The sequence below is a fragment of the Protopterus annectens genome, chromosome 11.part0 (genome assembly GCF_019279795.1).
Source record: "Protopterus annectens isolate FY-2018-M chromosome 11.part0, PAN1.0, whole genome shotgun sequence".
Taxonomy (NCBI): domain Eukaryota; kingdom Metazoa; phylum Chordata; order Ceratodontiformes; family Protopteridae; genus Protopterus; species Protopterus annectens.
Genome location: NC_056745.1, coordinates 881557970 through 881577627, shown reverse-complemented (window position 1 = coordinate 881577627; position 19658 = coordinate 881557970). Strand labels below are relative to the sequence as shown.

The 19658-nt window shown below is 43.2% G+C and overlaps 1 protein-coding gene across 1 annotated transcript in view; it reads right to left on the bottom strand.

Moving 5' to 3' along the window:
- MON2 (MON2 homolog, regulator of endosome-to-Golgi trafficking) overlaps nt 1-19658 on the bottom strand; it is a gene marked incomplete in the record, with an annotated part of 2751369 nt that overhangs the window by 919351 nt on the left and 1812360 nt on the right. The window contains 1 exon segment of the mRNA XM_044088289.1: nt 11370-11471. Within this exon segment, the coding sequence (XP_043944224.1) occupies nt 11370-11471 (102 nt within the window).

Below are 19658 nucleotides of genomic sequence, written 5' to 3'. Positions count from 1 at the left end.
GACAGTGATTTAACATTAAGCAAAGCCATAGAGATTTGTCAAATTCATGATCTCACAGAAAGGGACACAAGTGCGCTTGCAAATTATAACAGCATGGTTTCAACAGCTTTTAGAGCAAATGTTGACAGCATGCAACATGTGGCAAGCAGAGAAACATGCCTAAGCACATGGCAGCAGCAAGCCCTGCGGGTGTGGCAGGGAAACGTCATAGCTTTCTAGCAAGTTCCAAGACTAGTTCAGTAAAAAAAGCATGCTCAGTGCAGTATAACTGTGAGTCAGCAAAACCCAAGTCAAGTTTCTTTGTTAACTGTCGGAATTATGGTGCCAACCATGAGTCTACAACAGAGAAGTGCTTAGCATTTGGTCAGCAATGCCACAAGTGTAAAAAATGGAATAACTTTCAAAAGTTTTGTAAATCAAGCAAGCCTCATTCAGTTATCAAGAAAGGTCACTCAAAAAGCAAGTTGCTCATACATAGAGGTGCAACACTATTTTCTATGTCGATGGTGTATTAGTGGTCGGTGAAAAAGGTTAATGTAGTGGATTTGTTGGTAAAGAATGAAGTATTTTGTACTGTCCTGATAAATGGTAAGCCCACAGAGTTCAAAGTAGACAGTGGTTCAAAGTGCAATGTAATGTCAGCAGAAACATTTTCTAAAGTGACAGCTGGTGAGCAACTTAATTTAGCCAACTGTGCGAGGCTTGTTGCTTATGGAGGTGAAGAAATTCAAACTGAAGGCTCAGTAGTGTTTTCCTGCTATTTGGCTAAGAACAGTTACAGCTTGCAATTTTATGTAGTCCAAAGACCTGTTGCCAGTCATTATTATTTTTTATTATTTTACATTTGTTTATTATTTTACATTTGTTGACCGGGCTAGTCTAACTGGACATAAATATCCGTTTTCAGTAGAGGCCCGGGGAGAAAAGCTCCAATACAGGCAGTAAACAATGATTTCTTACATAATGCATAATATAAGTAAAGAAAACATTTAAGAATGAAAATGCTTTATTTTACCAAAGAAGTACATCATGTAAGCACATGTCCCAGTTCCAGTTTTACTGATGCTATTTTCTCAGAGTATGCTGATGTTTTCGATGACAAGCTAGGCAAACTTTCAGTTGTGTACTCTATGAAAGCAGACCCAGAGGTCAGTCCAGTGGTCAGACCAGCAAGAAGAGTTCCAATAGCTATGCAGGACAAAGTCAAGGTCCAGTTAGACAAAATGGTGCAGCAAGGTGTAATTTGTCCAGTCACAGAACCAACTGAGTGGTTGTCTTCCATGGTAGCTGCTCAAAAGGGAAATTCAGATGAAATCAGAATATGCATTGACTCAAGAGACTTGAATAAGGCATTAAAGAGACATCATCCTATGTGTACAGTCAAGGAGATTGCCACCCTCATGGCAAATGCCACTTTCATTTTGGCAAGTGATGCTTGATCGCAGATCTTCATTACTGACTACATTCAGTACTCCATTTGGAAGAAACAGATTCCTCAGGATGCCTTTTGGAATAAATTCTGCCAGTGAGGTCTTTCAGTGTGCAACTGAGCAAATTTTTTCAGGCTACCCGTGTGCTATAATAGTTGATGAATTACTGGTTGGAGGTAATGGTAAAGCAGAGCATGACAGAAACCTCAGAAAAGTTCTGGAAAGAGTGTGTAAAGTGAATTTAAAGCTCAATCTTCTGAAGTGTAAATTCAGACTACCTGAAGTTATTTATGCAGGTCATTTATTTACCAGTACAGGCTTACAAACAAGCAGCCATTCTTGAGATGCCAGCTCCAGACATTGTCCAAGCTCTACAGCATTTTCTTGGTATGGTTAACTATTTGGATAAATGTATCCCTGACTTTAGTGAGTTATCAGCATCCTTGAGAGAGCTGACATGCAAAAATGTTGCAAGGTCATGGTTAGAACACCACCAAAGAGCATATGTTAACCTCAAACAGCAAATTGCTAACCCGCCTTCATTAAGATACTATGGTCCACAAACCAGTAGTTCTTTCCTATAATGCTTCAAAGTTCGGTCTTGGTGCAGTTGTTCTTCAAGAGGGCAGACCTGTTGCCTACGCATCTAGAACTCTTACCCAAACTGAGGTGCAGTATGCTCAAACTGAGAAGGAACTTTTGGCAAATGTGTTTGCATGTTTGAAATTCCATGATTACCTTTATGGCCGAGCTATCCAGATAGAAACTGACCATCAACCTCTAGTCACTATTTTAAAGAAGCCTATGCATTCAGCTCTAGCAAGACTACAAAGAATGATGGTCAAATTCCAAAAGTATAACTTCAAAATGGTCTATACAAAAGGTAGACGTCTTTATCTGGCTGATAAATTATCCAGATCGCCCAGAAATACCACGGAACAGCTTGAAACAGAGAATTTTGACTTTGATGTTATAGAAGTGCATAATTTTTCTACCACGAGACTTGATGAGCTGAGAGATCATACAAAGACTGATCCAATTTTGCAAAAGCTCAACTACTTCATCAATTTAAGATGGCTGTCAAAGCAATCCTGTGTACAGTCAGAAGTACAACCTTACTTTCAATACAGAGGTAAGATGCTGAGAAGATGGTATCATTTTCAGAAGTCCAAAAGTTGTTGTTTCTACTTCCTTACAACGCGAATACATTCAGATTTTGCATCATGGCCACCCAGGTTCCAACTGTACCAAAAGAAGGGCGACAGGACTAGTATTTTGGCCTTTTCCAGCAAAAGACATTGACAAAGTGCTTTCTTTCTTGTTCAGTGTGCAACAGTACTAAGCCACATTTGCAAAAAGAGCCACTTCAGCTAAGCCAAATTCCTGAACTTCCTTGGTCAGCATTGGCCACTAACATATTTGAGTGGAATAATCAGCATTACTTAGTGTTGGTAGACCCTTATTCGAACTGGTTTGATATCAATTTGCTATTTAACCTAATGTCCAGTGCTGTTATTACTAAGATGAAACGTCATTTCTCAGTCCATGGCAGTCCGCACAAAGTTATTTTTGGCAATGGTTCTCAGTTTACCAGTCAATTGTTTCAGAGATTTGCTAAACAGTGGGACTTTATCCACGTTACTAGTAGTCCTGAATACCCACATCATACGGCCTTGCTGAACATGCAGTACAGAGTGCAAAGCAAGTAGTACAAAGGTTAAAGCGGGACAATACCGATATCTTCTTGAATTTACTCAATCTTAGAAATATACCCAGTGACAATCTACTTGGCTTGCCTGCTCAAATATTTCTATCTAGGCAAACCAGAACAACCTTGTCTATCAGTTCTAGTTTGTTGGTGCCTCATGCTAACAGAGCAATCAAAGCCCAACTTTTTAAGAAGTGTTCTTCTCAGAAGTCTACCTATGATAAAACAAGCAGATTTCTTCCTCCATTAAAAGGAGGAGAGAGAGTGAGGATGCAAACGGCAAAAGGCTTTGATCGAATTGAACAAGTGAGAGGTATATCTACCGAGCTGAGATTCTACTTAGTGGAATCTGAGGGTATAGAGCACAGGAGAAACTGCAGATATCATCTTCCTGCATCAGAAATATTATCACAGCATCGTACCTGTGATACAGACTCTAGACTTCAGAGCAACCCTGACAATGTTCATACCGAAGAACATGTCTCAGTACTCATTCCCATTCCTGATGATGCCCAGTTGTCCCTAAAGTTGAACATTCCTTAAGACCATCCCTGCTGCTAGATCCAATTCTGAATTTTATGTTACATGATCAAGTCGTATTGCCAGACCTAGTGTAAAATACACAGCAACCTGGACATGATTGTTTTATGTGTGTCTGATTTTGTATGAGTGCATGTCAAATAATTACTTCTGTATAACTGCATGTCAAAAGACCATTTCTGTAAACTGCATGTCATTGAATACTGTCATATCATACACAGACTATTTCTCAAAGAGGGAGGATGTAAATCAGAGCATGTGTATGCACCTTTAAGAAGCATTTCCAGATGTAATACATGCATATAAATAGTGAGCACATGCAGGCAGCACTGCCACTTTGAGAGAACAGCCACAGTGTTAACATGTATGAGTGTGGTAGTCAGTCTGTTTATAAGTTTAAGCTATAAAGCTGCTTGAACTGAACCCATGAATATTTGTCTCTTTGATCCTGACCAGATGAGTGACAGGAGGCTACTGTTTGGACTGAGCAGATGAGAGTGGCATCATCTATATATTGTACCAGGATAGTTTGTTTTGTGGCGGAGTATAGATTACTGATAAAAATATTGAAAAGCCCTAGAACTGATGCTTGATGGACACTGGCTGTGGTGACTGTGATGAAATCAGAATAGTCTTATTGCCATTTCATAACTTGTTTCTTATTGGATAAGTAGCTGCAAAACCAGGTTATTAATGGGGTATTGAGGCCTAGAGAGGCTAGTTCCTCAAAGAGTTCTGGAGTCAGACAGTACTAAATGCTTTAGATAGGTCTGGGAAGACTGTTGAGACTTGGTTACCATTGTCTCACAGTTGATTAACTGTGTTTGTAAAGTTTAAAAGGGCAATAGCGGTGCTATGATTAGGCCAAAAGCCATGCTGAGTAAAGATAAGTAGGTTATGACTGGTGAGGTATTTAAGCAAATGGGTGTGGATACATTCTTCTACCATCTTGAATACGGGTGGGAGATTTTACACAACTAATTTATGCCCTTCTGTTCTCATGTTGCAGTATTCTCACACGTGGGAGAGTACCACAGCTCAAGTAGAGCAAAGGGTGGAGAAAGAGGTAGCAATAGTCAGGAATCCGCTGAGGATGGCCTTTGCAAATCCTGCTCTGGCTCTGGAGATGTTATCCAATTTATAGTGCTTGGTAAAAGTGTGTACAGAAGACCGTACGGCTGCCTCTAAGACAGTGGCCATATCCAGGCCTTTGAGAAAGGCCCCTGAAGAGGCCACTGCTCTAGTGGAGTGTGCTATAACAGTGTAGAGTAACTCTCTGCCATGGAAGGAGTAACAGAAGTTTATAGTTTTGCACATCCAGGAGGGCACTGTCTGTTCAGATACAGCTTTCCCCACAGCCCTGGGGTGAAATGATACAAAGAGTTGGTTGGACTTCCTAATGTCCTTGGTCTTGTCCAGATAAAAGCTCAGTTGCCTGAGAGCATCAAGGGAATGGAGCACTCTCTCACTGTCATTCTGTGGCAAAGGGAAGAAGGTGGGCAAATGGAGAGATTGGTTGAGGGACAGTTCATTGACCACTTTGGTCATGAATGAGGGGTTAATACGAAGAGAAGCCCTGTCCCTGTGAAATGACAGTGTAGGGTGGAGTAGCCATGAGTGCTTGCTGCTCAGAGACTCTTCTAGCTGAAGTGAGGGCTACTGACAAAACAGTCTTCCAGGTACACATCTTTAAAGTGGCAGAAGCTACAGGTTCATAAAGGGCAGTGGGAAGCTTCTCCAGAACAAAGTTCAGGTCCCACAGAGGAGGGATAGGTTTGGTGGTCTGATGTGGAGAACCCCCTTAAGAAAAAGTTTCACCTCTAATCTAAATAGAAATGATAGATTAATGGGTAAGCAGGCTGAAATGGCTGACAAATAGATTTTCACTGAAGAGTATGAAAGTTCTGATTTTTGGAGCTCACACACGTAGGTTAGAACTACAGGAACATCAGCTTGGAAGGGGTCTAGTTGTCTTTGGAGACACCAGCTGGAGAACCTTTTCCATTCTGATAAGTAGGCTCTCCTGGTGGTAGGTTTTCTTGCCTCCTGCAGGACAGATAGCACGTCCTCAGAGTAAAGGTGTCTGAAAGGGATCAGAAGTTTATCACCAACAGTGTTAAGCTGAGGGTTTTCAGATGAGGATGGATGAGGGATCCCCTTCTGTTTTGTGACAAGGTCCACCTTGTGAGGCAACTTGTGGCGACTGCCCTTGGCAAGAGATAAAAGAAGGGGGAGCCGATGCTGCCTTGGCCAACAGGGGATCACCAGCAAGATTTTTGGTTGGCCAGTTGAATTTTCAGCAGGACTTTCTGGATGACAGGGAAGGGGAGAAAGCATACAGGAACAGCCTCTTCCAAGAGATTGAAAAGGCATCCACTTTCCACATTAGTGGTGAGGGGAGCCTGGAGAACAGCAGCTCTAGGTGTCTGTTCTGAGGGGAGACAAAATCTGTGGGGTGCCCCATTAGTGGACAATGTGTAAGAAAACATCCCTGTGTAACATCCACTTGTGATGTTGACAGAATGATCTGGTAAGGGCATCTGCCTGATGACTGTTTTGTGATGGGATGTAGACCGCCTGCAGTGTTACACTGTACTGAGTCGCCAACTGCCATGCCTGTATTGCTACCCTGCAAAGTAGATAGAATCTGGTCCCCCCTCCCCCGCCTGTTGATGTGCACATCACTGTGGTGTTGTCTGTTATAACTTGAAGGGGACCAGATTGTATGAGTGGGAGGAAGGTCTTTAGAGCTAGAAGGAGAGCAGTAATTTCCCTCACATTGATATACTTTGTTCTGGGGGGAGGGCTCCCATTGAGCCTGCACTTTGAAACCATTCATAGTGGATCCCCATCCGTGATCCAAGGCATCTGTGTGCATGAACTGAACTGGCTTGGTGGGCTGTAGAGGGAGGCCTGGGTTCTGGCCTATTTGCTGGATCCACCACCCCAGGCAGGGCAGGAAGGGCACCTAAAAATCCAGGGGGTGATTGTGCTGGGACCAGACATTTTTTCAAGTACCACTGGAACTTCCTCATGTGCAACCTATCAAGGGGCAGCATAGGAAGAGTAGCTGCCATGAAGCCCAGAAGACACATAAATTCCCTGACAGAGATGTGGGTGACTAGAAGAAAGTCTTGGAAAAAAGATGGTCAGAGATCTGACCTTGTCTTGTGGGAGGAAGGCCTTTACCAAATCTGTCCTTATTCTGCAGCCCAAGAAGATCTGGTCTTGGGATGCAGTGAGGGAGGACTTCAGAGGTTGAGAGTAAACTCCAGACATCTTAGGAGAGACACTGTGAACTGCAGATGTGCCTGAAGAGTAATTGGCTCTTCAGCTAGGATGAGAAGGTCGTCCAGGTAAGGTTAAATGCCCTTTGTTCTGCAGTAGGCTACTGCTGGAGCTAGACACTTTGTGAAGACCCTTGGTACTGTAGACAAACCAAAGGGCAAGGCAGTAAAGTGATAGTGTGAGGATGGCACAGCAAAGTGCAGAAATCTCCTGAAGTCTGGGTGGATGGGGATATGGAGGTATGCCTCTTTCAAGTTCAAAGTGGCCATGAAGGCATCGGGTGTCAACAGAGAAAGAAGGGTTTGAAGGGACAGCGTGTGGAAAGAAGGTACATGCAGGAAGGGGTTTAACAGGGACAGGTCCAGTATAAGCCTCCACAGACCTTCCTTTTTTGGGACCAGGAAGAGTCTGGAGTAAAACCCTTGACCCTCTTGCCCTGCTGGAACCCTCTCTAGGGTGCCCTGTGATAGGAAATCCTGGATGACCTGGGGAATCAGGAGGATTTAATTTTCTGGAGGGGGGTATACCTTTTGGTACAGGTTTTTCCTGCCTGGTCATAAAGTACTCTTTTTCCACTATTGAGAAGACCCACTGGTCTGAGGTAATATGTTGCCATAGGGATTGAGAGATGTGGGTGGGGGGGTGGAGTTGGTGTAGGCAGTCATGCACTGTTTGATCTGTCTGGAAAGGACTACCTGGTGTAGACTGGGAGGAAGTAGTTCTATGGGATGAGGGTTTCAGTGGCCCTTTCCTGTGTTTTATGGAAGGAGCAGGTGCCCTCCTAACAAAGCTGGGTTTGGCAGGGCAGTTCCTGCAGAAGTTTGGAACTGGGGAAACCAATAACAATTCAAGTACTGCAGTTCCTTGCTTTTATTCCTGCAAACCTTTGAATAGTTCATCAGATTACTTGCCAAACAGGAACTTATTGCCCAGGGCAGCATCCAGGATCTTATTCCTGAAGTCATCAGGGAGGGGTTGAAGTCTGAGCCAGCAGTACCTGCATAACACAGAAACAGAAGCAGCTGATCTGGATGAGACTTCAGCAGCATCGTAGCTGCATTTTATAGAATGCTTGGGTACCTGTGCTGCTAAGGAAAGCTTAGAAACAACCTGGGGCTTTGTCGGGGAGTCAGGCATGGAAGACAGCAATGTAAATGTCTGGAATACTAGATCTAGAGTATACTTTACCAAGTGTGTCTGGTAATTAATGGCCCTAAAGGCCAGGGTGAAGGAAGTGTAGATCTTTTTTTCCTGGTCTGTCCATCACTTTACTGTCTTTGTTGTATTGCAGACAGGAAGAGGAAGGAATCTGGTGCCATTGCAATAACAGCAGGATCTGCCACGGGTGGCTTGATGAGGTAACATTTGATCATTTGGGATTTTACAGAACCTATCTGGCCGTTTAAAGGCTGGAGGTTGGGAGTCTGAGTTCCTTGATGCAGAAGCAAAGGCATCCATGTAAGCTGGGATCACAGGGGGAATAGCAGAGGAAGAGGGAAATTCCATCTGGAGGAGCTCAAAGTACCTTTTTTTGTACCTCAGTCATTTGTGTGGCAAGTATTCTCTCATTTTGGAAACAGTCTCCCCAAAGGTGATATCTTCAGGTGGGGAGTCTTCCAAAGAGTTTTCATTTGGAGAGCAGTACTCGAAGGGAGAGACCAGCTGAGAAATGTAAGTGAGCGACTCATCAGAGGAGGAGGAGGAAAAGTCTTCCTCCTGAGTCAGAGGAAGACGGGGTGGAACTGGCAGAGGCAGGCCTAGGGGTGAGGGTAGGCAGAGCAGGAGTATGTGGAGCTGTGGGCCTGAGGGCCATAAAGACCTAAACCAGGGACTGGGAGAAAGCTTGCCAGTCTGGCTGGTGTTCCAGTGGGGTAGACAAATGCCTAGTTCTTTGTTTTCTCTTCAGAGAAGGAGACTTGGAAAATGTTTGAGAAACTGAAGGCCTAGAGTCAGTTGTCGGGCCTGTGGCTGAGGAGCCCTTTTCTGAAACCGAAGGCGGCCGTCTGGTCAAGCCTGGTTCCCCTTCGTCATCGGCATAGGCTGATGTCGCAGAAACCGCCACTGTCATGCTAACTGGAGATGTTAGGGTGGTACCAGCATGGTACCAGCCAAAGTCACCAGTTCTTCGGACGTCCCTCAGCCCCTAGACCAGTAACTGGAGGAACGTCCGACATCAGAGGCACAGCAGTAGCAGGCCTTGAAACCTTGGCCTTCTTTTTTGGTGGCTCCACCTCGACGACTGGTTTAGTATCCATGCCTAGGGCCAAGCGTTTAAGACAGTGGTTCTCTATAAATTACTTAAGAGCTGCCAGATGCCTGTGTAGGGTCTTGGGGACAAACGACTGACAGATATTACGAGTCGTGGGACTGGTCTAAGAAGAAAAGGCCGAGTTTGTGAGAATCTTTGTGTGGAATTTGCAGACCGCATTTACATTTTCCCTTCCTAGATGACATCAGCTAATAAAAGAGCAACAGCAACCTAAGCCTATAACAAAAATAAAGAAGAGTCCCAAATGGGGTACTTATCTGTATCGTTCCAAAGCCCGGAGTGAAACAAGCAAGCAGGCGTTCGACTATGGTAGAGAAGTTCTGAGGTCTGTGCATGCGGATGTCACATTTACGGCCTATGGTTTGGCCCTGTGTGTGATGCCCCATGCAGCTGACAGCAACCAGGCTTAAGTTTTGGTAGAGGAGCTGGGCGTTCAAGTCGCCTGAGGTGGAGGATCCCACATGTGAGAATACTGCAACATAAAACTAGGACAGTCCAGATGGGTGAATTATTACTGCAATATTCTGAAACTCTAAAAGGATTCTGATAGACATTAGTTGGAACCAGCAAGTGACAAAGACTCCTGAATCTGCAGGGTAGAATTGCTGAAGATGCAGCCATCAATATAAACTTACATGGTTTCAATGAAACAACCAAAGAAGACAACTCACAGGTAGTCTTTCACAAGGTGTACAATGAATGCCCCTGCCTGGGAGGACAACACAAAATTATCACCATCCCACCACAGCAAGGATGATGGAGTACCAAACATCTGCATTGTGCATTTGCCCATCACCAAAGCATTCTGAGACCATAAGCCAAACTCCTTATTATACTCACTACCAACCTGAATGCCAAGAAGTTGATACTTAGGGTGGCTTCCTTAATTTTCAAAGGCACAGCATCAATGGTGGCAGATGTCCAGCTGCAGGTGTGCTCATCAGTAGAAGATGAATCCTGCCACCAAAGAACAATGCTGAAGGTACAGATGCTGTGACAATCAGGGCTGCAGACACATAAGGCACCAGGAAGAGCCTGTTAAATCTTGGACTACTGAATGAACTCCTGCACTGAAAATTCTACGTTGGGGGGTAAGTCCAGCAACAACCTCTTACTAAAGAACAGTGGCTATAGGTTATCTGCGTTTCTGTAGGTGGGATGATTAACATACCATGAATACCAGAAACCCTGCAGAGCATCCCCAATATCTGAAGGAAAGTACTGACATGCTCAGCAGAACTGCCTGCTGCTATAATAACATTATTTAGGCTAAGAACTGCTACTAAGCTACAACAAAGTACAATCAAAACTGATGAATTCTTTCAGGCATAACTCAATGTTATATCTCAGTCCTTTGTAACTTGTTGGCAGCGCCACCAAGCTGTGCAGAAAGAAAGCATTCAAAGCCTGAAATATTGCACGCAAATTATTCCACATAATTTACATACTTTAGGCAAAATAAGCATATGCAATTAGAAACAAATTTATCTATTTGCACCGACATTTAGATGTACCACCAAATCACACCTAGTTCTAAAACAAAATGCAAAGCAGAAACATGATAAGGTGGACACAATACTTAGAGAGTTAGCATGCTACACAGCTAAAAATTTGCACACCAAATGTAATACATTAAACAGGTGGCAATACCTCACAGAACACTCTGAAAATAATAACTTGACAACATATACAGCTTTCATACCACATATATTCCCTACGCTAGTATTTGAAGGTGCTATCACCTCTGACTTCAAATGACATATAAACTGAATCCCACTTAAGTCATAATCATCTCATGTGGCTTCCATATATATTACCATGGCCAGGAATAACTGCAATGGCACAATCAAGGTACTGTAACTTCAGGCAGACTGACTGCAACAAATATTCATCAGGACCAAGTTAGCATAATCTGTAATGAACGATTTGTGGGAACAAAGTTTAAACATTAACTAAAACCTAAGTTTTTGGAAACTGGAAAAAAAACACAAAGAATATCAGATACATGTTAATTACTTCAGCTTGGTATAATGCAACTATAATGATTAAAAAAAAAAATTTCAGTGACCATTCCACGATCAAAAGTAGAACAAGATAATGATTTCAGGATCTCTAATTCCAAAATCATCCATACCTCTAAAAGATGTCCAGTCAATGGTCTCCACAAAATTTCAATCCTATGCATATTAACTAATCCTGTTTCTAGCAATTTAGCAACAGCAAACAAAGATGGCTCCTGCAAAACACAAAGTAAAAGAAAATTAAAACACAAGAATAATAAAGTTAAAAAAAAAAATAAAAACAGGACCGACACATCCAGATGCAATTAACCGATTATACAACTTCTTAAATTTTAACCTTCGGCAGTGCATGGATTATGGTGAGTATGCCCCTATATCTGGAAAAAGACAAATCAGTTAAGCGCTTCTATAGAGCAAGACCCAATCTTAACAAATATTAAGCACCCCCGCTTTAGTTGTTAACTTCAGGAGTAGTGCTAGACAATTAAACCTGCCAGTACTGGCCAACAAATGACAGCGGCAGAATAAATAACAGATTTGTTTCTGCCTGCTGTCTGTGCCTGTAATGTGTCTGACTTTGTGTAACAAAAGAAAATGTGTTACTGCCTTTCTGACAGTGCTCGCCAGTGCCTTTTTTTTTTTTTTTTTTTTTATTTAAATAACTACTAGTACATGGAACAGATAAAGCTTCATGCACTGTAAAAAATTATGATCGGGTCTCCAATTTAAACCTTTGATTATGTATTCTCCACATGGAAGCCAAGATTCACCTCAAGAGAAATATTTTTGGCTTCCACGTTTCGAACACAGACAGACAGGTTAAGTAGGAACGGCAATCTGCTCATAATCCTCTATTCAATGCATGGAGTGCTGTGATTATGCTCCATTATCGGAAAAAGATAGCTTATTTAAATCAAGGCAGTATTTAAAAAACATTCCTGACTTTTTCCTTACTTGCTGTTTATGCAACAGTATTTGCCAAGTGATTTACTAGCTTTCAAAGCTGGTAAAAACACATCAGTTTTTTTTTCTTTTGTAACTGATAGTATATGGAGTAGACAAGACTCCATGCACTACAAAGAGCAATGGATCAGGTCTCACCAGTCATAACCCATTATTGTGTTTTCAACATGGATGCCAAAAATTACCTCAAGAGCAAATTTCTTGGCATTTATGTCTCGAACACATCATAACATGGTCATGATTGCAGACCCAATCATAACCCTCTATGTTTAACATATGTAAATATATTGCAGCGTAATTTTGTTTACACTGTGCATACTTGTTGGCATCTTTGTAACTTGTATGTTTGATTTATTTTCAACTTACAATGAGCAGTATCCTACCTTCACCTTGAGCAGTATCCTACCTTCACCAAGAATGATGCCACAATACAGAGATAAGATGATCAGCTTTAACAATTGGCTTAAACTCTGGTGTCATTCAAAGGGGATCCAATGTCTGTCTGCCTGGGATGACATGCTGGACAAGCCACGCTGCTTCGCAAGGGATGGCTTGCACCTGTCACCCCTGGGATTCCAGATATTGGCAAAGGCTCTTGCCACCCCCATAGTGCCTTTTTTAGGCAAGGCTCAAATTCTAAACCTACCACCCTAGAACACAAAAAAGGAAAAAAACTAAGGGTAATGCTGCTCAATGCCAGAAGCCTAAATCTCAAAATGCACGCACTCGAGGCCTTTCTCAGTATGGAGAACATCGATGTCTGTGCAGTGACAGAAACCTGGTTCAAGGCTCCTGAGAGCACCCCAGCACTATCAGGTTTTACCTCTTATCATGCTCCGCCCCAAAATCCGGACAATACCAAGAAAGGGGGGTATCCATTTTCATCAAAGACACCCACACCTCAAGACTGGTGGCAACGCGATGCATCGGCGACCATCCAGGTGCAATTAACCATAGGCAAGACTGCTCTGCAAATTGTAGCATGTTACAGGCCACCCTCACAAACTCAGGAACCTCACATGGCCTTCCTGAAAACACTAGAGGGGATAAATGTATCACCAAACACCATCATACTAGGTGACTTCAATTACCCTAATATAGACTGGGAACACTACTCAAGCCCAAACACCCTAGCCCAAAAGTTCCTGGAATTCATAAACTCAAATGCCATGGAACAACTAGTCACCATCCCCACAAGAGGAGAAAACATACTTGATCTCATCATCACGAACATGGGAGCACAATGTTCAACACCGAAGTATACCCCTCACTGGTGAGATCAGATCACAACTAATCTCGCTGGAGGTCCTCATTGCCCACCCAACCCGAATAAAAAAGACAACAGTAAAGAACTTCTCGACTTCACACTTCTAAAGACTAGTGTGGTCTCCTTTAAGGCCCCCGAGCCGGCGGAAAACAGTACTCAAGCCGCTGAATCACTTACAAATGCCTTCTACCAGCACCTGCAGGACTGCCTGGGTAAGGCAATCCCAAGCAAAACAAAGACTCTTTGTACCAAAGGCAAGCATCCAGTCTGGTGGACCCCAGCCATAAACAAACTCTACAACAAAAGGAGGAAGCTACTACAAGATAGAGCAAAATCCTTAAAAGGTAAGACACCCTTGATCACTATAAGTAAAAAACTAAGAGCTCTCATAAAATCATCCAAAGCAAATTTTGAGAGAAAAATAGCTAAAGACTCAAAAGACAATCATAAGGCCTTCTTTAGCTATTAGAAACCTGGGAGGAAACTCCCAGATATGCTCAGAACTAGTTCAAAATGATGTGAAGATTACTGATCCTACAGACATTGCCAACATACTGGCTGACAGGTTCAGTGCAAACTTCCCCCAAAAGGAGAGATATCTATACCAAGCGTTGCAGCCCCCAAACATCTCCAACGCCCAAGTGAGAACTGCTCTCTCCAAAGCAAAAACACAGCATCCATGGGACCTGATGGTGTCCCCGGCTGTGTGCTCCAAACTCAACAAGGAATTAAACCCACAGCTAGGACAGCTGTTTAATCATAGTCTTACCTCTGGATACGCATCCAGGAGTGGCGCACTGCAACTGTGGTCCCACTTCACAAAGGCGGTGCCTCCACCGACCCTGGAAATTACCGCCCATTAGCTTGACAAGCCTTATCTGCAAAGCCATGGAGAGGATCATAATGGACCTCATAAATAAAGACATAGGAATTTGCAGACTTTGGATCCATCCCAGTTTGGCTTTGTCAAAGGCAGATCATGCCTTCTAAACTTGGTTGACTTTTTTGAAACAGTCACCAAAGCCATTGATGAGGGAAAGGCAGTCCATACAGCCTACCTCGATCTGGTGAAGGCCTTGATACAATACCCCACTCGGGTATCATTGAAAAACTCATCAGCTTAAATATTAACCCATACATCACAAGATGGGTTGCAAACTGGCTGAGTGACAGAACCCACAGGGTCAGAGTTGCTGGCGCCATGTCAGACTCAAAGCCTGTCACAAGTGGTGTACCACAGGGCTCAGTCCTGGGCCCACTCTTGTTTGGCATCTACTTTTCAGTACAAGCAAACACAGGAGGGTTATGGCTGACAAAGTTTGCAGATGACTGCAAACTGGCCATAGTAGAAAACACATCTGACACAGATATCCTTCAGAAGGGTCTCACAGAAACGGATAACTGGTGCCAGAGCCATGGCCTAAAGTTAAATGCCAAAAATGCATAGTCATACCCGAAAACAAGGTTACCCCTAGCTACCAAATAGGTGGCAATCCACTGAGCACAGAAGAAGTTATCAGGGACCTGGGGACCCAGGTTGATAGTAGTCTGTCATTCGACACCCATGTAGCTAAAGTAGTTAGGAAGACCTTACATTGCCCACCTTATCATGAAGGGATTCTCATCTAGATCAAGGGAGGTCATAGTCTCCCTATACTCATCACTCATCAGACCAATGATTGAGTACAATGCCCCATTCGAATGTATCTGACCCGACACTTGCAGCAGCTGGAGAGGCCACAAAAGTTCCTCACCAAAAGGATAAAGGGTCTCAAACATCTGTCCTATGCTGCCCGACTGAAAGAACTCCAGCTCTATTCAGTCGCACGCTTGCTCAGAGGACCTTTGCCTAACATACAAGGCCATGTCAAACCCAGATTTGATGAATATGCTTCACCTCAAAAATCTAGATCCGTCAGAGCCACAAGGGCGGGAGACTTAAACCTCGACACGGCTATTAATAGGACGTGCTGGAGGGATAGATTCATCACCCAAAGACTCCCTATGCTGTGGAATAAAATCCCGGTATATGTGAGGCAGAGCACCTCGCTGGCCTTGTTCAAGAGAAATCTTGACCAATGGATGGGAGATCGCAGATATACCCCAGGGATTACCTCAGTGTCACTGCTCAACAGAGGCACAGCAAAATAATGGGTATAGTTCCCCATACTAAAGGGGTGGCGTAAACTATGGGCTAGGCTTGTAAATGCCCTCGGGCAGATAGCCTAGTATGAACCTATGAACCTATTTATTTTCAACTTACAATGTCTCCTTTAGCATCTTACTTTTCCAGGATGAACTTGAAACTAAACATTTGGATAAGTGCTCTACCCTGATAATGAAGTTAAATAAAGAAAATATATAAAGTTGAACCAGGACACATCTGCAGAGAGTACTGAAAGAGGCCAGTTTATGTCTCAGTTGCTACATCTACAGACACACTTGTTTTAATGCTGGCAGGTGCATAGGACACACCAGGTTAGTTTTCAAAGATATGCACAAAGGAACACTACAGTCAATTAAAATCAGTAATACAGATAAGACATTACTCTACCCTAGTGCAATGTGGCATGACAAAGGAAAAAGTCTCAATGAAACAAGCTCAAATGAAACATTCTGAAAGACTGCTGAAATCAACTAAAAGAAAAGGCTACAGGACTAAAAAGGACTGATGAACATGTCAAGACAAACACTGAATCAAAAAAGTCAATTACAAAGAAAAGACGTAGAAAGCAGTAATAGCAGTTTATACTGTGGAGAAACAGCAAGCATAGAACAAAAGGGCAATATCCAGCATCTAAAAACCTAATTACCTGTTTAAGACCACCATGACTTCAAAGAACTACTGGAGGCTTTATGTTTCTAAGGCACCGAGCACAGGAATTTCAGATGATAAATGCCAACATGAGACTGAACTCTGTAAATGTTAGAAAAGAAACTGGGCACTGATGGGGTGTACTTTACCTACTCTTTTGCACTATATCTATTTAGTATCATGCACTTTGCAGATCCATTGTTACTCTAGTACTGCAATACATTCTCTTGTGCCACACACTACGTTTATTTTTGTAACCTCCCTCTTCCTCATTTTTACCAAGTTCTCCATCTTTCTGGCATTTGTACATACTTAACACTGGTTGTCTAAACAGAGGATATAATTACTTCTATGTCTTTGCAAGTGAGCTATTATTTACATACTCTTTTCTTATAAATTTATACTTTTTGTAAAGTAATAGGTTCAAATGTTCATAGGCTGGTACTAGGCTATCGGCCCTAGGGGCTACACAAGCCTAGCCATAACAATTCCCTGGATATTTCTTCCCACAATAATTTACTTCCCTGGACCCCTGTCTAGCAGGGCAACTGACGTGATCCCCAGGGTAAATTTCCTATTTCCCATCCAATCGTCAAGGTTCCCTTTGAAGAGGGCCAAGGAGGTGCTCTGTTTGACATGTATGGGCAGTCTATTCCACAGTATGGGGAGACTCTGTGTCTGGAACCTATCCCTTCAGCATGTTTTGTTCATTGTGATGACAAGGTTTAGATCCCTGGAGCGTATGGCTTGAGGGATTGGGATTTCTTTAAGTGGAGCATGTCCAACAGCTCAGGGTTTTACATAGCCGTGTATGTTAAGCAGAGATCGCCTCTAAGTAGACAATATGCCACAGAGTATAGCTGGAGTTTTTTTTTTTTTGACGGTCAGCATAGGGCATCTGCTTTAGGCTTGTGATTCTTTTAGTGAGGTATTTCTGCGGCCTTTCCAGCTGTTGCAGAGGTCTTGTGAGGTACATACCAGACGGAGCATTGTACTCCATAATGGGTCTAATGAGGGATGAGTACAGTGGGACAATGACCTCCTTTTTTCTGGATGAAAAGCCCTTAGTGATGAGGTGTGCCACACAGAAGGATTTCCTGACTGTTGTGGCGATGTGGTTATCGAAGGTGAGACCACTGTCCACCTGTGCCCCTAAGTCTCTCATCACAATTTTGGTGTTTAGTGTACTGCCACATATGTAGTAATTCATGGGTACATGTTTTTTCCCAAAGGGGATAACTATACATTTCTTGGCATTAAGCTTGAGCCCATGGCTCTAGCACCAAGCATCAGTTTCTGTAAGGCCCTTTTGTAGAATATCCATATAATTTGGTGATTCAATAATGGCTCCCAGTTTGCAGTCATCTGCAAATTTTGTTAGCCGGAGTCCCTTAGTGTTGGCCTGTACTTCAGAGAAGTAGATGCCAAACAAGAACGGTCCCAGGACTGAACCCTGAAGTACTCCACTTGTCACTTGTCACTTGTCTTGAGCTGGATTTGGAGTAGGCTACTTTTACAGTCTGTGTTCTGTCAGTAAGCCAGTTGGCAACCCACTGAGTGACGTACGGATTTATTCCCAGCTTAGTAAGTTTATCTATGATTCCAGAGTGGAGGATGTTATTGAAGGCATTGGCGAGGTCCAGATAGGCTGTGTGGGCCACCTTACCTTCATCCACAGTTCTGGAGACTGATTCGAAGAAGTCAATCAGGTTCAGGAGACAAGATTGGCCCTTCACGAACACAAACTGATGGGGTCCAGTGTTTGAAGGTTGCCAATGTCTTTGTTTATAAGTTCCATGATAATGCGTTCCATGCCCTTGCAGATCAGGCTCTTCAGACTGATGGGACGGGTAGCTCCTGGAATCCAAGGTGGATCCCCCCTTGTGGAGTGGGATAACTGTAGTTGTGCGCCACTCCGTGGGCATGAAGCCTGAGGTGAGGCTATGATTAAAAATGACATTTAGGTGAGGTGCCAGTTCATTTTGCATTTCATGCAATACACAGCCCGGGATGTCATCTGGTCCCATGAATGCTGTATTCTTAGCTTTGGAGAGTGCAGTTTCTACCTGTGTGGCCATGATTACCGGAATTTGGCAATCTTTTGGTACTGAGATGGGCCCTTTAGGGGGTGAGAGGGGGTGAAATTGGCACTAAATCGATCTGCCAGGATATTGGCAATATCTTTGGGATCAGTATATTTAATGCCATTCTGTTGTAGCTCAGAGCAGATCTGAGCATTGCCATTTAGATTCTTGACATAACTATAGAATGCCTTGTGGTTGTCTTTGGAATCTTTGGCAATTTTATTTTTGTAACTAGCTTTGGAGGATATTTTATGAGGGATCTCAGCTTCTTACTGAGGCTGGTAAGGGAGTTTTTTGCATCATGGGATTTTCCTCTTTTCTGCAACAGTTTCTTCCTTCTGTTGTATAGTTGGTTTATGGCAGAGGGCCACCAGATTGGCTTCCTTTTTTTGGAGGAGAGCGTCTTGGTTCTATGTGGGATGGCACGAATCATGCACGAGTGGATTGCACAGTGCGTTAGTGTAGGATTCAGGAGTCAAACTTTCAGCTCCCGTCTCCTTGGGTGTCATGAAGTTTGTCACTTCTGACTTGAGTAGCATGAAGTTGGCTTTGGAGAAGCTTTTTACAGAGGTTTCCTTACTTGGTGGTGGAGGTGGGATGTGGATGTCAAGGGTGATTAGCTTATGGTCAGAAATGACCAATGAGGGGGTGACCACTGGTCTGGAGTATCTATATCCCATGTTGGTATTGACCAGGTCTAGGATATTGGAGCCCCTGATGGGACAATGGATTAGTTGATCCAGGGCGTTGGAATTTATGAATTCCAAAAACCATTGGGAAAAGGTGTTGGTATCCAAGTAGTTTTCCCAGTTAATGGCAGGGTAGTTGAAATCACCCAGTATCAGGGTGTTTGGTTGTATCTTAATATTTTCCAGTATGTTTAGAAAGGTGTAGTGAGAATCTTGGGACATGGTGGGGGATCTGTAGCAAGCTACAATTTGGAATGCAGTCTTACCTAGTGTTAAGTTGCACCTGGAGAATTTCACATGCATTGTGTTGGGCAACTAGTCTGGAGGTGTGAATATGGACACTCCTCCACCTTTAGTGTTTTGGTCTTGGTTTGGTGGCCGAAAAGTGTGGTAAGAGTTGTAGCCTGGTATTGCAGGGGTGCTCTCTGGAGCCTTGAACCAGGTCCCAGTTACTGCACAGATATCGATGTTCTCCATTTTTAGGAGTACCTCGAGAGAGTGCATTTTGAGGTTTAGACTTCTAGCATTGAGTAGCATTACCTTCAGATTTTGCATGCTTGTATCGGTTATGGTGGTGATTTTGT